This window comes from Esox lucius, chromosome 19 (genome assembly GCF_011004845.1).
Source record: "Esox lucius isolate fEsoLuc1 chromosome 19, fEsoLuc1.pri, whole genome shotgun sequence".
Taxonomy (NCBI): Eukaryota; Metazoa; Chordata; class Actinopteri; order Esociformes; family Esocidae; genus Esox; species Esox lucius.
Genome location: NC_047587.1, coordinates 14,333,324 through 14,352,806, shown reverse-complemented (window position 1 = coordinate 14,352,806; position 19,483 = coordinate 14,333,324). Strand labels below are relative to the sequence as shown.

At 43.7% G+C, this 19,483-nt stretch overlaps 1 protein-coding gene across 4 annotated transcripts in view; it reads right to left on the bottom strand.

Moving 5' to 3' along the window:
- Positions 1–4,552: 4,552 nt before the first annotated feature.
- tp53i11b (tumor protein p53 inducible protein 11b) overlaps positions 4,553–19,483 on the bottom strand; it is a 53,859-nt gene continuing 38,928 nt past the window's right edge. For all 4 annotated transcript variants that reach the window (XM_020056778.2, XM_020056780.2, XM_020056779.2 and 1 more), the window contains 5 exons: positions 16,788–16,846; positions 16,519–16,567; positions 15,658–15,754; positions 8,403–8,504; positions 4,553–7,608 (listed from right to left, as the gene is read on the bottom strand). In XM_020056778.2, the coding sequence (XP_019912337.1) occupies positions 7,472–7,608; positions 8,403–8,504; positions 15,658–15,754; positions 16,519–16,567; positions 16,788–16,846 (444 nt within the window). In that variant the 3' untranslated portion in view covers positions 4,553–7,471. The remainder of the gene's footprint in view (positions 7,609–8,402; positions 8,505–15,657; positions 15,755–16,518; positions 16,568–16,787; positions 16,847–19,483) is intronic.

Below are 19,483 nucleotides of genomic sequence, written 5' to 3'. Positions count from 1 at the left end.
TCAACATGTCCCGAAAAAAAAAATAAACCACTGGTGTCTTTAGCAATCGGCACCGAACAAGTTGGCCAGTGAAAAGGACAGCAGCTGATGACAGAAGAATGACCAGAGCTGTGTAAAACAAACCAAAAATTAGTGTCTTTGAAATCACCAACTGCCCAGACAGCTGGAGTGTCACAATGAAGCCTACCGTTTGCAGAAAACTTCGGCAGCAGAATAGATGCAAACATCTGAGCAGCACCAAAAACAGACATTCCAGATTAAAATTAGCTAAATTCAGATATCAGCCAGTGCAGTATTTGAACAGTTTTATGGACAGATGAGACAAATGTAATGGGGAAAGCAAAAGTGTAGAGAAAGAATTTAGCTGCAGATAATCCAAAGCATACCACCTCATTTGTGAAGCATGGTGGACCTAAGTGTCATGGCATGGGCATACTGGGCTGCCTCTTGAACAGGTCACTCATCTTTTAAGATGATGTAACATAGGGTGGCAGCAGCAGAACGAATGGACATTGCCACATTCCGAAGGTAGTTTCTAAGTCATTTTTATGTCAAAATGTACAGGCTCAATGAAGTTGTAAGAGGTTTACAAAAAGTCTAGTGAGGATATAACCTGCAGTACAGGGAGATGATCTAGCTGCAACAAGACAACTTAAACCTCCAACACGCATACCTTTTCTGTGTAAGACAGCAGCCTTTTCAGCCTGCCATGTATTTTAGTACCACGTACTATAAACACCGGTCAAGCAGTGCAGAGTAAGAGATGAAGGCTTTGGCACCATTAACAGAATGCATTACATGCCAATTAAGCGGAGAGAGGCGGAGAGAGACAGAGCAGAGCGCAGCGGACAGGGCGTTGGGAGATTAAGGATGGAACAGGGTTTAAAATTTAAATATCACAAGGGGGCAAATTTTTCCGCCTCATTCGTGTAATTGATGTACGCTACACGGTTTAGCCTGGAATACATCCATACACTTTCCTGTCAAAATCAGTAATGCTTTAGTGGCACCATTCAGCCCTCCTGAAACACAGTCATGGGCCCTTCCAGGTGTGTACACTGGTTTTTAATCATTCTTTGGGTATTAACATCAACTGTATGACAACACTAAACTTTCACTGGGGAGGCCCTTGGGGGTTTTGAAAGACCCTGGTACTTTTCATGTAATAAATGCACAATCCCATTCTCTTCTAGGCATGTTCACAGGGCCAGCATCAACCTCACAAATCTAAACAAAAAAAAAGATATAAAAACATCTTTAGTCTGGTTCAGACTTTGGCGCACAGGGTTTGGCGCACAGGTGTGCAACACAAGCACACACACAAGGTTTGGATTAGATTGCATTGTTGATTCTGTTACTTCCCTTTCAGCAAGCGGTTTATGGTCTATGCTTCCTGCTTGCAAACTTACCACAAGCCTCAGCGGGTGTGTTGCAGAACACATGTTGAATTCACAGTTCAGAGAGACTCTGACAGTCATTGACAGAGGTGTGGTAATCTACCCACACCTCGGCCGTGAAAGTTTATACCACCCTTTCCAAAGGGCATCACTGTGGAAGACAGACAACAATACAGCTCTAGCCAGGTGGCAGACATTGGTGGTTGCTTTCTGAGGTGCTGCGTGAAACTAAGACATTAGAGGGAGCAGAAATGCTGATCCAGGATTAGTTGTGACCCTCCTCCAGTCAGACATCAGTGTAGGTAGTGATAGAAGCTGCCATTAACCAAAGTCTAACTTTAACCCACTGCTTTAACGCCAAGGACAGCAATGAAGTCGGCAGGAAATAACAGAGCAGGGGCTCACTTCCCTAAAGGGAAACTGTTTCAGGTCATATTTGATAGGAGGGTTGGCATGTTTCCTGCGTTCCAAGGACCTCACCTGCGCATGCAGTCAATAATAGAAACCGGCATTATGGTCAGGTGGGCGTGTTGGCACAAATGTGTTCAGAGGGTACTGGCTATTCTGGCTACAGCGCTGTCAACACACACTGAACAATGTAAAGGCAACGTGCAACCTTCAAAGATTTTACGAAGTTACATTTTGTCACTGAACTGAAATACATTAATTAGGCCTTAATCTATCTTTCTCAAATGGGAGAAATACACGCTTGGTGAGTATAGAACACGTCACGATGGTTACTTTCGTAGCCCAAGATGTTCTCCCTGCCTGTCACCCACCTCACCAAAGATATAAGTACCAAACAGGACGGCCCAGGCGTGGAAACCACGACACAGAACCGCTTCCATCCGGCACCCACTAAGCACATACGGTTGCGCGCTGATCACAGCCCCCAAACGAATATACACACCGCACCAACCCAACCGAACCTCCTCAAACAGCCTTGACCGAAAAGGAGCGTCCGAGGTCAGCCCATAGAACACGCCGAGACCCGGACTCGGCGCACAAGGAGACGCTCCAGCACACAGGTACCCCGGAGCAGTCAACGGTGCTGTCCCAGCAGCTCAACGGACCCAACTCACACCCCAGACTCAGCCACACTGAGCACAGAGTGCTGTGGCCATGTCACGCAAGTAAAATCGGACAAACAGCGACGGCGTCCCCCAAGACGCGGCAGCACAAATGTCCTCCACCCTCACGCCTCTAAACAGTGCGGCTGAGGCCGCCACCCCACGTGTGGAGTGGGCCCCGAACCCACCAGGCGTAGGAACACCCTGTGACCTGTAGGCAAGATCAATCGCCTCACACAACCAGTGAGACAGACGCTGTTTCGCCACCGTGAGACACAAAGCGCTGGGGCGCGGTCCGCACCGCGGCCGTGCGCTGCACATACTGTGGCAAAGCGCGGACCGGACACAAACGATGCAACCGCTCCTCCCTCGCACCCGCATGGGGAGGGGGAGAAAACGCCCACAACACCATCTTCATGGAACGAAAAGACGCCTTGATCACCTTGGGCAGAGAGGCCGGGTTAGGGAGCAACACGGCCCTGCTGCTATCACCATTAATGGTGAGACAGCCAGGCTGCGTCGGCAGCGCACACAGGTCACTGACCCTCTTAGCAGAGGTCAGAGCCAACAAAAGCGCCGTTTTAAGGGACAGCATCCGCAACGGTATCTGATCAAGAGCTAGAATAGCTAGCCGCCGTCGAGGCTGCCCTCGCGCCCTGAATGGTCGTGACCACTCCTGCAGTCAGTCCCTGACGCCGCAGCCTGGCCCTCTCAGGAGCCAAGCCCGCAGCGGCTGACCCAGTACAGGGAATGCCCCAATCGAGTCGTTTGCCTGCGACAACGCCCCGTTGCGGTACAGGATTGTACCGCAACGGAGGAGCAGAGGATGCCACCGACGAAGAAGGGACGGGCAAGAGGGGCCCCAAGTGGAGACGCTCCTCTCTGTCCCTCTTCTGGCGCACCAGGGCCTCGGTGACTGTAGCCCCGAACAGGGCGGCCTCCTGAAGTGGAGCGTTCAGAAAAGGAACCTTCTCCGGCTCCTTCAGAGAGGTCAAGGCCAACCATAGGTGCCGGACCTGCACCACCGATGTCGCCATCACCCTACCAGTCGATAGGGAATTGGCCTGAGTCAGCTTCAGGATGGCCGCAGAGGCACGCGCCACCTCGCTAACCTCAGCCGGGTACAAAGAGGTGCGGCCCTCCTAGCCACAGCCGCAGCTAGGAGGCCCACATTATTGCAGGCCGCAAGATACTGCACCGAGAGAGCGTATTGTTTCTCCGCCAGGCTGGCGGAGTCATCCTTGAATCTCGTAGAAAATCACCAGATCGCATAAATAAACGTTCACGTGAAGAAAGAAGGGAGGCAGATTGGGGTGTGAGCCCCTCTTTAATAGCCATGGGGCAGATGGCCTAGAGAGGTGCTATTTGCATATTTTTATATATTTTATTTTTCAGTGACTGCCTATTGGCAGAGAGGGTAAATCAATAGGAGCGAAGCCCCTGTGGGCAAAGCTTCACGATATAGAACCGTTCCTCCCGGTGCAGTGCCTCCTACACCACCTCCCCTGCGCCGGTCCATTTCACCTGCCTTTTAGTCACCATCGTTCCCAACCCCTCTCAACAGGGTGCTGAATTTAGCAGTCTGTCTCGTTCTACCACATTCACCTGATTCCCATTCCCCATTAGTGGGTGTAGGTATATTCCCTCAGATCCTTGGATTCGTTGTCTAGTACTGTCTAAACGTCACACTGTTAACCTGGCATCAGTGTTGTCGCGTTCTCTTCTTCATGCGCTGTTGTGTTTGCACCTGTTGGTAGTATCTAATTTTAGCTTTAGGATCCCATTCCTAGAACCAGCTTTCATTTATCTACTTTGTTAGGAGTCTTGCAACGGTCATTGTGTTGGTGGTAACACTACAATGTTCGCTGCTTTGGCAATTAAATGTAAATTGTTGTTCCTGCATCTGCTTTCGGCTTTTTCACCTACACTGTGACAGAACATTTCTAGGGTATTTTATTTCAGCTCATTAAAACATGGAACAAACACTTTAGATGTTGCACTTATATATTTTTCCGTATATTAAAATGTCTGTCAGTTCTTGCCAAATTGCGGATGAGTAAATGGGGAATAAACACACAACATTGATTCAGGAGGCTCAAAAATTAATAAACATTTATTTCAAACTGTGGAAGTCCATGACAGAATTATCCTTTGAGGCACAGTAAATACTGTTTCAGTGTACAAAAAAAAAAAAAACTAGCATTTTACAGTATTGATCTAAAATCATCCAAACTGGTACAGGTTTCAAACAGAATACATGAGAAATGTAAACATCTGAACTTGACTTAAGCCACACGGTACCCAAATCACTTAAATCTAGTCAGACAAGTGTTTCCCGAAGGCAGTAACGATAGACATACAGATTGTGATTTAGTCAAATCTTTTTATGTTGCATATATTGCTTTCAACTTTCATCTTTTCCATGAGAAAAAGAACAGCTCACCAAAATTGAGTGGCTCTTAAGTAATTTGAGGCATTTCGCAAGGCGGATGATTTAAAGGTTCACCTAGCATGACCGAGGTGGAGTCTTTTTAAAACTCTGTAATCACTGCGGTTGTCATGACGGTCCGCAGAACTGGAGGAGGCCGGACTACGAATTGCACGTTAAGAGGGAATTCTTTTGTGACGTGTGTGTTAATGTATGGAACGCTCAGCAGATTGCAGTAGGAGCGACCAGCATATTACTTTATGCCAACAGCACAGGATGTTCAGCCAGTCCTGTAGATCTGAGGGTCAGCGGTGTTTGGTTGCCTTGACAAAATTGGCTAAATAATCCTAATTTCCTTTTTCCCACCCTTTCAAACCCCATTTATTGGACATAAAGATCCATGGTCTCTAGCACAGACAACTGAGTTTTTAAACTAAATGACGAAGGACCCAGACACAGTCCCCTGGACCTTGCAGGGTAACACTGACTTACTCCTGGACTAGAGGACATGTGAAAGAACATTGTACTTACATACAGGGCTTAATGCGAAGGAAAATAAAGTACCAGTAACGACAACACGCACAAATAGAAAAATAATTTTCAACTCTTTTGTCAAAATTAAAATACTTTCATGTTCATGGCTAACGCCCATTTCTCCTCCACCATAAACACCATGCTAGACCATAGTACGACCTTGGGTTATGTGCTACAAAAGAACTATGGAGGGGCTACATTTCTGTACAGAGTACTAGACTGCATGCAACTGTCTAACATATAATCAAAAACGGCTGTTGCCAATATACAGTAGTTACAACATATCAAACAGATTCAATTAAATAGAGCAGAAACAACTGCAAAACACGATTCTCACCATTACAAGATTACTCCTTAAATCCCACATTGGGCCTTTAATTCAACTTAATTTTACTAGAAACCTAGAAAATATTACTTGAGTAATGAGCTAAAGAAATTGATACGTATTCCCTGTTCCGTTACGAAGAACTTCACCGCATGGCATTGGTACAGTATACAGTAGATGGTTACATTATTTACAAGCATGTACACTCTGTGTGACTCATGTGGTGACTGTTGTTTGAAGATGTATAAGGCAGGATTTAAATATGAATGTGTATACAATGATGCTACATTTTTAAATAACCTCCTAACTGGTACACTGACATGCACTGCGTGATGGCTGACACATTGAAAGCAAGTGTTATTTTCCCTGGTTTTCATGTTGACATTCCATTTAACCATGAACACAGAAAAACAAGAGAACCCTCAGTATCCAAGTGGCTGTTAACTAATTAATTACCAAAGTTACACTGTTTCATGGACACTAAATATTTCAGTGTACATATACAGTAGGCTGCCAATAGACATCTTGTCAAGAATTAGTTCACTTTGGTCAAACCTTTTTTGACAAAAACTTGAGGAGTTAATGTTATCATCCCTGAAAAAATGTTGATTCCCTATGTGCTTCATATTCTATGCTCAGTTTCAACATTTAGGGGATGAGGCATCTCTAGCCTGGTTCCAGGTGTGTTTCGGTTGTCTTGCTAAGTTGCAAACATAGCACAAACAGATCTGGAACCAAGGCTAGCATCTCTATACTCATTGGACAATCAGAACCCCCAATGTTCTGAAAGTCTTTCCCGGTGTGTGTCAGGTGGACCTCTGAGTAGATATGGACAGCATGGGCGGGGGCCACTTAAAAAAAAAAACGCAGGACATGGTGCTGTGTTCACATTGGTGCACAGGAGGAGTTAAAACAACCACCAAACAATACCATAAAAACTAAACAAGACCTTTAAAGCGCTTGACTCTGATGGGGACAGAACGTTTAAAGCACATCTCTTCCAACTGCCCCAGAACACACACGGAACGCTGGAAAACAAAAATTAACTGTCTAGAATGACTCTACATGGAAACACAGCCCGGTGTTTCAGGTTACATCCCAGGACAATCCCAAATAGGTGCCCTATTCCTTATAGAGCACTATGTTTTAATGGGAGTCACCAGGGATCTGCTCAGAAGTAGTGCACTATGTAAGGAATAGGGTGTCATTTGGAATGTACACAGTCACGTGATTGGCCGGAACAGTACCAAAACAACCCAATCGCCAAAACGATACCAGCTGTCTGTACACTGACAGAACCTTTTTTTTTTCCTTTTTCTTTTATGAGTAGCGTACAGAATATACTTTCACAACCAGATGCTTTGTTGGTTCCTCACAGATTGAGACCTCTGTAACTTGTCTTTGGCTGCTGTGGTTCATCAGGCTGTGTTTACACTGGCAGCCCAACTCTTATCTTTGGTCTGCAAACTGGCCAGTTGCCGAATCACATCAGATCCTGTCCAGAGCTGGTCTGATCAGATCGGTCAGTGAAAAACAGAATCAGAATTGGGCTGCCTGCGCAAACCCCAGGGTCTAGCATTCTGACATAGATATATTGTGTCCAGGCATGAGTGGGCGGTTGGTCTTGCAGTACTGTGAATCATGTCAAATTCTACACTTTACATTTCTAGCTGCACAACATTGAACATCTCCCTTAGTTGGATGAAGGCCGGTCCTCTCAGACCTTCTTGGGCCGTCCTCTGCCCAGGTGGTGGTAGTAGAGCAGGGTGACCCCGAGGAAGAGCATCCTGCTCAGGAGCAGCAGGAGGGCAGCACTGGGCAACGAGCCCATCTCCACCAGGGTAACAGACGTCACTGAAACCAGATCCGAATGAGACGGTGGTAAATAACCTCTGTGCTTAGCTGACGATATTAGAAACCGGTTTGTGATCCGGAAGATCTTGGGCAATTAGGAAAATGGTACATTTTGTTATGCCGTTGCCTCTAAAAGTGAAATATGCATAAAAACTGTTGTCTTTGAATGAATTCCACTAGATGACAAAATCTGAAAAGACTAAAGGATCAACAAATTTCTCTTAGCAAAACTTTGTTGACCCAAATTGGACATGCAACTTTGAACATTTGCTATACATTGGGAATTTCAATCCTAACATTTCATACGCAATTAAAATCCCTTTCCCAGAAGAACATTTTAAATAAGCAGGTTAAAAATTAGATCTCTTCATTTTGTTACCAGATTGTCTACCAATAAAAACATTGACCATTTTGTGGCATAACATTTAATTAATGTAGGAAACAGCAGACACATTGAAATTCCTTATAATGCTTGTACACAATTAAGAAGAACTGTAATATCAAGGAAGAGTGAAAAGGACTTGACAACTGGGAGGTCACTGAGACTCCAAACTGTGCTATTTTGTACCAACCACCAGATGGGAGTGTAAGCCCAACCACAACCCAAAGATCACAAGGAGCAGATTCAAGAGCACAAAACACAGCAATTAAATTAACAGAATATTCCTATCAAATAATTTTCTGTAATTTGCTTTATTCATTATTTTAAGGGAGGCTGCAATGGGCACTCAAGAGCCTCCCCAAAAATAATGAATTAACTGACAACCTACCCTTGAAGAAGGACATGATCTCACCTAGAAACTGGACGGCAAAGTAGCAAGCTTCACTGAGCAGAGTCCACTGAATGATGATTTTCTCCTGTGTATAGACTCCATTCCAAAATATTAAGGATAGACCTGGAAGGGGCAGAGGTGAGAGGTCAGGGGACAAACTTCACAGGCTGAATGATGACCTTGTGTGTGAACCCAAGTGAATATAGGCACAAACAAACACGGTGAGGGATAGACCTTAGGGAGGAAACGCCACAGGTCAGAGGTTACGGCACAGGATGGGGGTCAATTGTATGTAGGCATTCCTGTTCTAGCTATAAATCCATCCGTTTAAGGTGGACGGCTCAGTGGAGGAGATCGCTACATTAATACACGAGCCACTCGTACTCGTACTAAATATGTCAGTGATTCATCTAAATGCACGTCCCTAAAGTGGGAGAATCTGTGATAGCGGCGCAACAACAGTGGCTTCCTGTGTTGTGTTCCCGAAGCCCAGTACAACATATGCTGGAGCAATTACGGGTCCTATTGACAGGGACTCTGGAATGCTGGGACAAACTAGGGATTCAGGCTTTCCTCAAAACGTGTTGGACACACTCCCAGGTCTTCTCCCTCCCCATTCCACTCATTGTCCCTCACCTCCACATGTGACGGGAGGAGCAGGGGTGTGGGGAGGTGGAGGGTAAGTGGGCGTTGAGCTGATGGATGTGGTGGAGGGATTCGTTACAAAGCTGTCGGTATATTTTCAATGTCCTCATCCACACCAAAACACGCCCGCGTGAGAGAGGCAGGTGGGATGAGATGTGGTGCTGAGCTGGGGGATGAGAGGGGCGTGGCGACGATGGAGCTGGCAGTATATCCCTTCCTGCATTCCAGGAGCCATCTGGTCAGCAGATGAGACCCCCTCTCTCCATTTTCACTCCTCCTGTTTGAACTTCGCTCATCCTTTCCCCCATTTCTCTACCATTCCCAAACCCTCCCTCCCTCCCTTCTCCCACCCTCCCCTATTTGTCACTCCCCCCCTTGCCTTCTCTCCCCGCAACCTGCCTGCCTCCCTCCTTCTGTGTAAAATCTCAATCTCCTTCTTTCCCACCCTCTCATTACCCTATTGTCCTCAATCAAACTTCAGATAGCACATTTCCTACAAATAAATAGAACTCACAAGAGCTGAGAAAATTAAATATGAAAGAAACCTAGAAAAGCATATACAACCCTGTTTCCCAGAAAATGGGGACACTGTGTATAATGTAATGGAAAACCGAATTCAATGATGTGCAAATCATTAAAACCTTATTAAACCTGGATTGGGTATTAAAAAATCATTCCAGAGAAGATGGGTCTGTCAGAAGTTAGGTTTGGGGCGGGGTTCACCACTATGTGAAAGACCAGGCAGGCAAATAGTGTCACAATACAAGAATAACATATCACAATGAAAAGATTGCAAAGAGCTTAGGGATCTCATCATCTATGGTACACAATATCATCAAAAGATTCAGAGAATCTGGAGGAATCTCTGTATATGAGGGACCAGTCTTCGGGCCCTCAGGCAGCACTGCATTAAAAACAGACACGATTCTGTATCACTGCACGGGCTCACGAAGACTTCCGAAAACATTGTCTGTGAACACAGTACGTCACAGCATCCACTAAGTTAAAACTCTACCATGCAGAGAAGAAACTACACATAAAAAAGATCCAGAAACGCCAGTACCTTCTCTGGGCCCGAGCTCATTTTAAATGGACAAAGGCAAAGTGGAAAACTGTCCTGTGGTCTGATGAATCAAAATGTTAGATTTTCAGGAACCATGGAACCCGCGCCTTTCGGGCTAAAGAGGAGAGGGCTAAGGTGGCCTGCCTGCAGTCCAGACCTGTCCCCTATAGAAAACATTTGGCGCATTATGAAAAGACTAATGCAGCAAAGGAGACCCCGAACTGTGGAGCAGCTGAAATCCTGTATCAAGCAAGAATGGGACAACATTCCACTTTCAAAACTACAGCAATTGGTCACCTGAATTCTCAAATGCTTACGGTGTATTGATAAAAGAGGTGATGCAACACTGTGGTAAACATGCCCCTGTCACAACTTGTTAAAAACCTGTTACTGGCATCAAATTCAAAATGGGCATGTATTTTTCCAAAAACTAACACTTTTCCGTTTCAACACTTGATATGTTTTCTTTGTACTATTTTCTATTAAATATAGAGATAAATAATTTGCACATCACTGTAGTCTGTTTTTATTAACATTTTACACAGCTTCCCAAATGTTATTGGAAACGGTGTCGTATATAAAATTACAGGAACTGAACAAACCTGATACATTAGAATTTAGATGAACAAGAAGAATAAATCCAACAATATGTTTATCGGCACCCTAAGTGAAGGTACAGTAAAAATGTGTCAGCTGAGATCCTGCCAGAACACTTTCGCCGTTTCGGAGATCCAACAATCCCCTGGCCGGCCCGTCCAAATGCCAGGACCATGGTGACTGAAGGCAGCCCAGCCAAACATCGTGGTTCTGACCTTTGAAAGAATTACAAGGTCAGTCTGAAGGGATCTGAGGCTCAGACTAAGAAGACATAAAAGCATGTCAGACCTGCATTCAAGTGCATGGCCGACTGACGCTTGAACAATCGATTAAACTACTCTCAAATCAATTTCAAGTCTGGCAGCCAATTGGGTGACTTTAAAAATTGTTTTGTGTGCTCTGCCTTTTGTGGACAGACCACTGAAACGCAACGGAACCATAGACCTATCCTGAAATGATGACATGTGTGAGATGAAGAGCAGCGCTCTCATGAATTAGCACGGCTGATAGAACAGCTCGTCCTTTTCTAAGACAGGTGAAGCTCTTTGTTCTGGTTCTCCAAACAAGTATAGACCCAGAAGCTAATTGAGCAGCTGATCCACTGTGGAATACTTTAGTTGTGTGTCAGCCCAGGCTGTGTGCCCACTCTGTCTGACCTCAGCACTCCCACTGCTGCATCCTGAATGGCTGTACTCGGCCATTGTCTTGGATAGGCCCAGACTGGATCGCAACATTCCAATCAATCCCAGTGTAATTTAAAACAACGGTGAGTCTGTTTATCCACAGGTGGCGGCTTGACTGAAATCATGGCTGATTGATCATTTTGCCATTTGCTGAAGGCGATGGTGTTCTGTTGATCCTGACGCCTTCTCTCTCTCCATGGCAATGCAATGTTGTTTTAACTGCCTCGGTAAAGGTATACATAGTACATTGAACAGCTGAGGGGATACAACTGAGATGTAGCACATATTGCGCCATCCATACAGTCCATCTCTCCCTTTATAGTGACTGTCAAACAATTTTGTGCAGAGGTCTCAAACCGGTTCCACAGAGGGCCATCTGTCTGCATGTTTTTGGTTTTTTCTAGAAATTGGTTCCCAGTTCAGACCTAAACAACCAGGTGGGGGTAGAAACTAACCAATTAGTGACCTAATTAGTCAATTAAGTACAAGGTGGGAGCGAAAACCTGCAGACACTCTGCCCTCCGTGGAGCCGGTTTGAGACCTCTGATTTAGTGGAACCGAATGACACGCTCTAATGTGTAGCCTTTCAGAGCATTGTGTGCTACCAGAAACAAGAGATTTCCAAACGGCAGTCACCCAGAGACAGACAGGGTCTTGTCCCTTGGCATTATCGCTCTTTTGCCATTTCCCTCAAAAACATATAGTTGCCTAAAAAACTGCAAATGTGTAAATAGAGAGAGGAAAAGAATGACTGAAAGTTGTAACTCCTTATGTGACTGACTGAAATATGGGTCTGAAAATATAGATTCAGACCAAAAACTGGAACAAAGGGCTGTGCATCACTGTGCGACGCGCCATCAGCGCTCAGACTCTGTGCTTCACAGTGCTGAATGGATTTCAAAGAGACATTCTAACCTTCAGCACAGTCCTGCTAATATGAGTACTTACAATAATGAAACTTCAGATGGAACCTTCTTCAACCTTCGTCTTTCCCTACGTCCCACTCCTCAGCCCGGTTTAAAACGATTGCTTAGACCACTGCCCCATCGTCAACAACCTTGTCTTGTATTTCAACAGAGCACAGAATATACTCGGTAATGTGCTTTGGGTCCCTGCTATTGTGAAAATAGCAATGCAGACTGTTTTGAGTACAAGCCAGGACCCGGTATCGCTATTCCTGTGTTGATTAGAAATAGAAGGAATCTAGTGTATGCAACTTATAAAGTAAACCTGTCTAATTTCACAAAATACACTTGGTAATTTTATTTTTAATACCTCTGTTCCACATTCAAGGGTACCCACATTTTTTTTGTTTTTAACCAATTACAGACCTCCAAGATATTTTGCAATTTTATTGGTGATTTTGCTGAACTACTTTATTTTATATCAGTTGATTATAACGTATTTATTATTACAGGGGATTTTTACATCCACATAGATAATAATACGGACAATAATGCCAAATAACTTTTTGCACTACTTGACACTTTTGATCTCACTCAACATGTGAAAGAGTGTACACACACTCAAGGCCACATTCTAGATCTGCTTATCTCTAAAGGTCTGGATATTTCCTCTGTCATGGTTAAAGACTTGGCACTGTCTGATAATTTCTGTGTCGTTTTGAATCACTGATCACCCCGGATGTTCCAGTCAACTCGGTTTCTGTTATGAAAAGGTACATTAATGAAAGTACAGAAATGCTCAGTTTATGGAAGCCATATCTCTCCAACAATAAGTGCTAAGTCAGTTGATGTGCTCCTGGATCATTTTAATGCCAAAATGTTGAATGTCATGGATCGTATTACACCAGTAAAGTTAAACAAAACAATAAGCCAACAGAAAACACCATGAAGAACCACAATGATGGTAAACGCCCTGAAAAGAGAATGTAGAAAAGCGGAACGTAAGTGGAGGAAAACTAAACTTCAAATTCACAATGACATCTATAAACAAAGCCTTGGCAGCTTCAACAATGAGTTACGCAAGTGCCAGACAGCAACATTTATTGGGAATGATTTCTATTTTTGTATTCTATGTTTTATTATTATGATGTTGTTTTGATGCTTTCATTTGAGTATTTGTTTTTATGCTATTTTGTATTTTTATATATATTATTTTTTCTTTATAAAGCACATTGAATTGCTTCTATGTATGAATTGTGCAATATAAATAAACGTTCTTGCTTGCCTCATCTAGAAGGGTATCAGAATCCTTGTGCGCCTGAGGGAATGCACTCTCTGGCCATCCAACTTAATTAAGCCCAAGCTACCACAAGGAGTCACTACAGTGCAACAAGGCAAGGCAACAATATTTGTTTACTAACCCCACTAAGCCGGACACCGCTGGCCAATTGCAATGCCCCCCGCAATGTCCCGGGCTAATCCGCAAATGAATTCAGAGAACATTTGAGGGAGTTACGGTTTTCATTAGAAACATTAAAATCTACTGTATAATCCGCAGCCATTTGACGTCAACAACATGCACTATTAACTTCCCTTATCTCCTACTTTTTGCATAATTATATGTTCTACCATGGCTTTAAATATATTTCCATTAAAAAGAGACAAGTGGGGGAACCAGGCTGAAACTGGACGCACATGCATGGTTTATGTCACAAACAGAATTAACATTTACTGTCTAATGTGAGAAAGGTTTATTATGGTTTGGTATGGTATATTTGGATCAGGACACAATGAATAAACAATGATGGGAGTAGTTAGGGTTACGTGCCTTGACCAAGGAAATGATGGCAGATTTTTTATATGTGATTTCAGATTCAATGTGACTACAATTCAGTTACTGGTCAGAATCTAAAGAAAATGTTTTGAGATGATTCTCTCATTAGTTGCATTGTTCCAGGCAAGCCCGGCTAGTAGTAGTAGTAGTAGTGGCGGTAGTGATAGTAGTGGTGGTGGTGGTGGTAGTAGTAGTAGTAGCTGTAGTAGTATCAGCAGCAGCAGCAGTTTTAGCGGTACCAGTAGTAGTAGTGATAATAGTAGTAGTAGTAGTTATAGCAATGGTGGTAGTAGAAGAGGTGGCTGTAGTAGTAGTTGTAGTACTTGTAGTAGTGGTGGTAGTAGTTGTTGTATTCTTGGTGATGGTGGTTGTAGTAGTAGTAGTATTAGTGGTAGTGGTTTTAGTAGTAGTCATAGCCGTATTGGTGGTGGTAGTGGTTGTAGTAGTAGTATTTGTGGTAGTGGTTTTAGTAGTAGTCATAGACGTATTAGTGGTGGTAGTGGTTGTAGTAGTGGTAGTATTAGTGATTGCAGTTGTAGTAGTCGTAGCCGTATTGGTGGTGGCAGTGGTTGTAGTAGTGGTAGTATTAGTGGTGGTAGTTGTAGTAGTCGTAGCTGTGTTGGTGGTGGTATACAGAGAAACAACACTGTTTGATCCCATGTGTGATCCAAAGCACCACCGGCAGGTCATTAAATGACTGACTAACTCGCTCCTACCTGAATGAGATTACATATTGGCAACCTTGTTTCAAATGAATGCAAGTACAATAAATTGCTTCTCATTTTCCAAGCAATCCAATTGATGTGTTGCAGAGGGCAGGGGTGAGAAAATAATTGCACAACACATTAATATGCTCTATACGGCAGAGGGAAAACATCCCGCTAAATAAGAAATTAAAGAGTGAATAAATGAGGGGAATATTCTTGTTACAAGAAAGAGAATGGGAGGCCGCCCCCAACATACACAAGCCCACGACCAAAACGTGCACAAACACGTACAGAAACCAATTCTCTCTCTCCGTCATTCCACCCTCCCAATGGGAGACATCTTATCCATAGCACTGCCGGCTAAATGGTGATCTGGAACGTTCCATCCAGAGATTAAGGCTGTTGCGTGGTACTTTTGAGTGATGTTTCTGTGACGCCGCTGATTCAACTATGTGGATGGGCAATACTGAATCTAATGAAATTCCTGGCCTGTGCTCGTGTAGCTTGAAGACGTTTCTGCTGCGTTGAGGAGATTACATGCCGTCTGGGATGAGACTAATTGCTCTAGTCATGCACTGATGATGTATGATGGTGATGGGAACGGAACATGGAACCTGACAGCACCGGGACAGGTGACAGGTAGAGAAATCATATGAACACTGCAGGAAGGAAAGAGATCATCAAAAGGAAGGGTAAGTGTGCGAGAGTTCCGATCAGTTTCTGTCGGACTGTCCATCTGGGTGGGTCTGACCCACCGTCCGTGTCTGCCTGTCTGTCTGTCTGTGTTTGAGAGTACACTTTAATGTGTCTACGCCTACGTGCCTGTGTATGTGCGTACTTACTAAGCAGGGCTCCTCCATAGAGTCTAATAGAGACCGTAGCGTTGCTGATCTCCTCTTCAAACATCACCTCATACAGCTGGTTGGGAAACACCAGGGCCTGGAAAAGACATTTAGATCCTCACTCAACACACCAAGACCTGGGAAGACACACATTTAGTCCCTCGCCCAACACACCAGAGCCTGGGCCAACTTACACAACCAGGCGACGTCGCAGTCAGACAACAACCACTCTGACAGAACAAGGACCCAAGTCAGGGGTTCCTAGATAGATACGGACTGTCTGCCCCAAAGTCCCCAGGCATTTAATTCCCAAGTAGAGCTCTATTGACCACAAGCTTACACAACTGTACCCAGTCATGTCCCTAAAACATGCACCGCTGAAGCAAGCGGGAGGGAGGGAGGGAGGGAGGGGAAGACAATCTGAGGGCCTGGAGCGGAATCATCTCCTCCTCCAAGAAGGCCGGGTTTGTCTGGGACAACGTCACCAGGCAGTTCCTCCTCAAATACACCATTCAAGTGAGGACAAAGTAATTCACTACTGAACAGTCCCGGCTTCCTGTACCTCAACAGTAAGGCCATTCACACGAACAGTAACAGGGACTTAGGCCTTTCAAATACACAGTAAATGTACTGGTAAGACAAAGGCAGGGCTGTTGGTCCCAGATGACCCACAGAGATGGGGAAACAGCCTAGACTTTAATGCTATTCAGTAAAGAGAGCTAGAAGAGGAGAGAGTCAGTGAGGGAAAAGACAGTAAGGAACGATGATGTCATATACTACTTCTTGCACTCCCACACACAAAGAGACAAAAAGCAGCCCATCACGGGTGGTACGACCCAGTATCTCCCAGTATGGACTCACCATCAGGGACATGACCGTGAAGCCCACAGCAGAGAGCAAGATCCAGACCCTGCAGGAAGACAGCAGGGGCAGAGACAGGAACGGGTTGGATTTTAAATGAACATTTCAGTAATTTAGCAGACACACTTATCATAGGCCTTGCTCAAGGGTTATTATATTTTAGATCCTGACACCAACATAAGATTTCCTGTGGACCGGAGACTAAAATCAGATATTTTGTGGATCTGAGACTAACATTAGATTATCCATATTCCTTTCTGCCATCTTACCTCAGACCAACTGGCTCTCGCACCTGGTACTTGATATCATTCCCCAGCATCTGACTAAGCTGTTGAGAGAGAGAGAGAGAGAGAGACAGACAGAGAAATGTAAATATTTATATGTATACATTTAACAGTATTTCATTCAATGAAAATGGAAGAGGGTTTGAAGAATATATCAATGGCCTCATTTATTCAGAGACACAGAGTAAATTCTTATAGTTACATGTAAGTAATGAAGTTGATGCTTATATTCAGAGTGAATAACAAGTGCTTACATCTTATCTAGAGAGAGTACATCATACCCACACCCCTGGCGTTGTAAGAACAATACTCTACCAGACACATCTGTTTTAAATTAGCCTAGTTAACATCTCTTTAGTTAAGAACTGTACCTGACATTAGTACAGGGCACAAAAAGTGTCAGCAGACACCCTGGTCTATGATGAGTCACAAACTATATTTAGCAGAAAACGTCTTTCAGAACGAATCAGCAAATAGCTCTTCATTATGTCGCCCACCAACGTTCCCTCTACTTCCCGAGCAAATTCCTGGTCTTGGGAGCAGAAACTTGAAAGTAGTGAGAATCATATGCATCTTCAGGCAGACGGGTACAGTCAAAGCTGAGACTGAACCACAGTTCAGGTAAGTTTTAGACATGAAAAAAAGGCCAGGATAAAACATATACAAATAGAGCTGTATTGAATGGCTTTTTTGTAATTGCTCAAAACTACATTTACAAAACATGACAAAAATGTGCAAGCGCAAAGCCAGGGTGAAGTCTTGTGTAAAATCCCTGACCCTTTGCCAGGCAGGCCAAAGTACACAACACGTGCCCCTAGAAAACACCACATGAAAACAGCTGACAACTCTCTCTTCTCTTCCCACTGCATTTTAGAACAACAGGACCCGACAGCTTCCAAATACCACCCTACTCCGACCACAAATCCCTATAGGCCACTGGTCAAAAGTGGTCCACTATTTAGGTCATAGACTGCAATTTGACCCATGCGCTACATTGAATCACATGCCTGAAGTGGCTGAATAGATGTCATTCGACCAGCCATCGAATTCTCACCCTGAGGCCATGTCAGTCCTCCAGTCAAGAGAGTCACAAATACATGCAGGAAAGAATGCAGACAAAGCTCTAAAGGCCCAGTGGATGGACCACTCAGGCTACCCTGTTTGTGTGAGAAACTCCCTGTAGTTTACAAAAGCATGGGGGGAAAGAAGGGGTAGAAAGAACTCAAGCAAGATAGAGATCAAATATTGCAGAATAATTAAGGCACAAATAAATATGTACCTCCTCAAGTGAGACTTAATTGGGTGTTTCCCTAACATTGTTTTGTTTATATACGTGCTGGTATTTCAATTTTGGTTAGAGTTAGAACAGCAACTGCTCGCTAAAACTTCATCTAGTGACAGATTTTCTCTGAGAGAAAAGCGCAGTGATTCTGTTACCATGGTTACCTTGTCACCCTTAAAGTGGCAGATGAACTGTTTTGTCACACCTGATATTTTTTTTTAAAGATTCTGCCACACAAAGTTAAAGGAAATGGATCAAAATCTTCTTAATTGGTACACTTTCCATTTATTATTTAAGAAACATTACACAGTATAGGCCTACTCCTGTTTTTGTGTGTCGGCAGCGCTTGACATTAACTTTTTTGATCACCAGCCACGTGGCTAGTGGTTTTCTATACTAGCCACTGAGAGTTTTCACTAGCCACCATTTTGTTGTTGGGGAATTATGTTTATTTGATAAAATCTGACTATGGTGTGCTACATCTTAGCCTGTCTTGTTCACTGGTTCAGTCACTATTAGGCAAAGGTGGTATCCCACTCTACCGGACGTCCCTCTGTGAAATAATTTATATAACGTGGCTACACACTTGTAAAAGACAACTATTATGGTGTTAAATCTGCCCTGTTGTCCATGTCCACTTGAGCAGCTAATGCACGCTACAATATCGTCCCTAATATCGACCAAAATACGCAAGCAATATACTTATTCTTAATATAACCTAGAACTATTAAAATAAATATGAAAATCACCCATCAGCTTTATAATTAATCGCAGTCATTATTGTTTTCCATTTTGGTTATACTATGTTCTTGTTCATATAGACTTGCATAAAAAACGAAACAGCTGTATTTAATACAGCCTTGTCAAGTTATTTTTCCTCATCCTTGCATTGACGCCCCATCGTTAATCGCCCTCGACTTCCTTCAGCTGTACTAGGCTCTGCTGATGTCGCTTATCCTGCGTCTTCACGTTCATATGTTTATATTGTTAGTAACTTAAATATGTTAATTATATATATTTTTTACGGTATATATTGTATATATAACCTAATGTTTTTGGTGATAGTACATACCCTAGTCTGGTGGTCTTTTCACCAGTAACCTTCGTTTGTCTCGCGATCTCTCTTTAAAAACAAAGGTGTAATTTTAGGCTACTAGAAGTCACCTGAAAAGTTTTAAAAATGTTAATAGATTTGTTGGTTAAATTTAGTTTGCGGTTATTAAGTTTTATTGGAATATTTTGACATGCTTGGGTGTAAAAGAGAACTGGGATGCACTCATTTTCCAGACATTACTCATCTCCTCGATGTCTGGACCCTTGTGGTCCTGTATGCAAGGTTGCCAGATTTCATTCATAGTAAACTGAATTCAGACGAATACTCCGGAAAAAGGGATAGGGT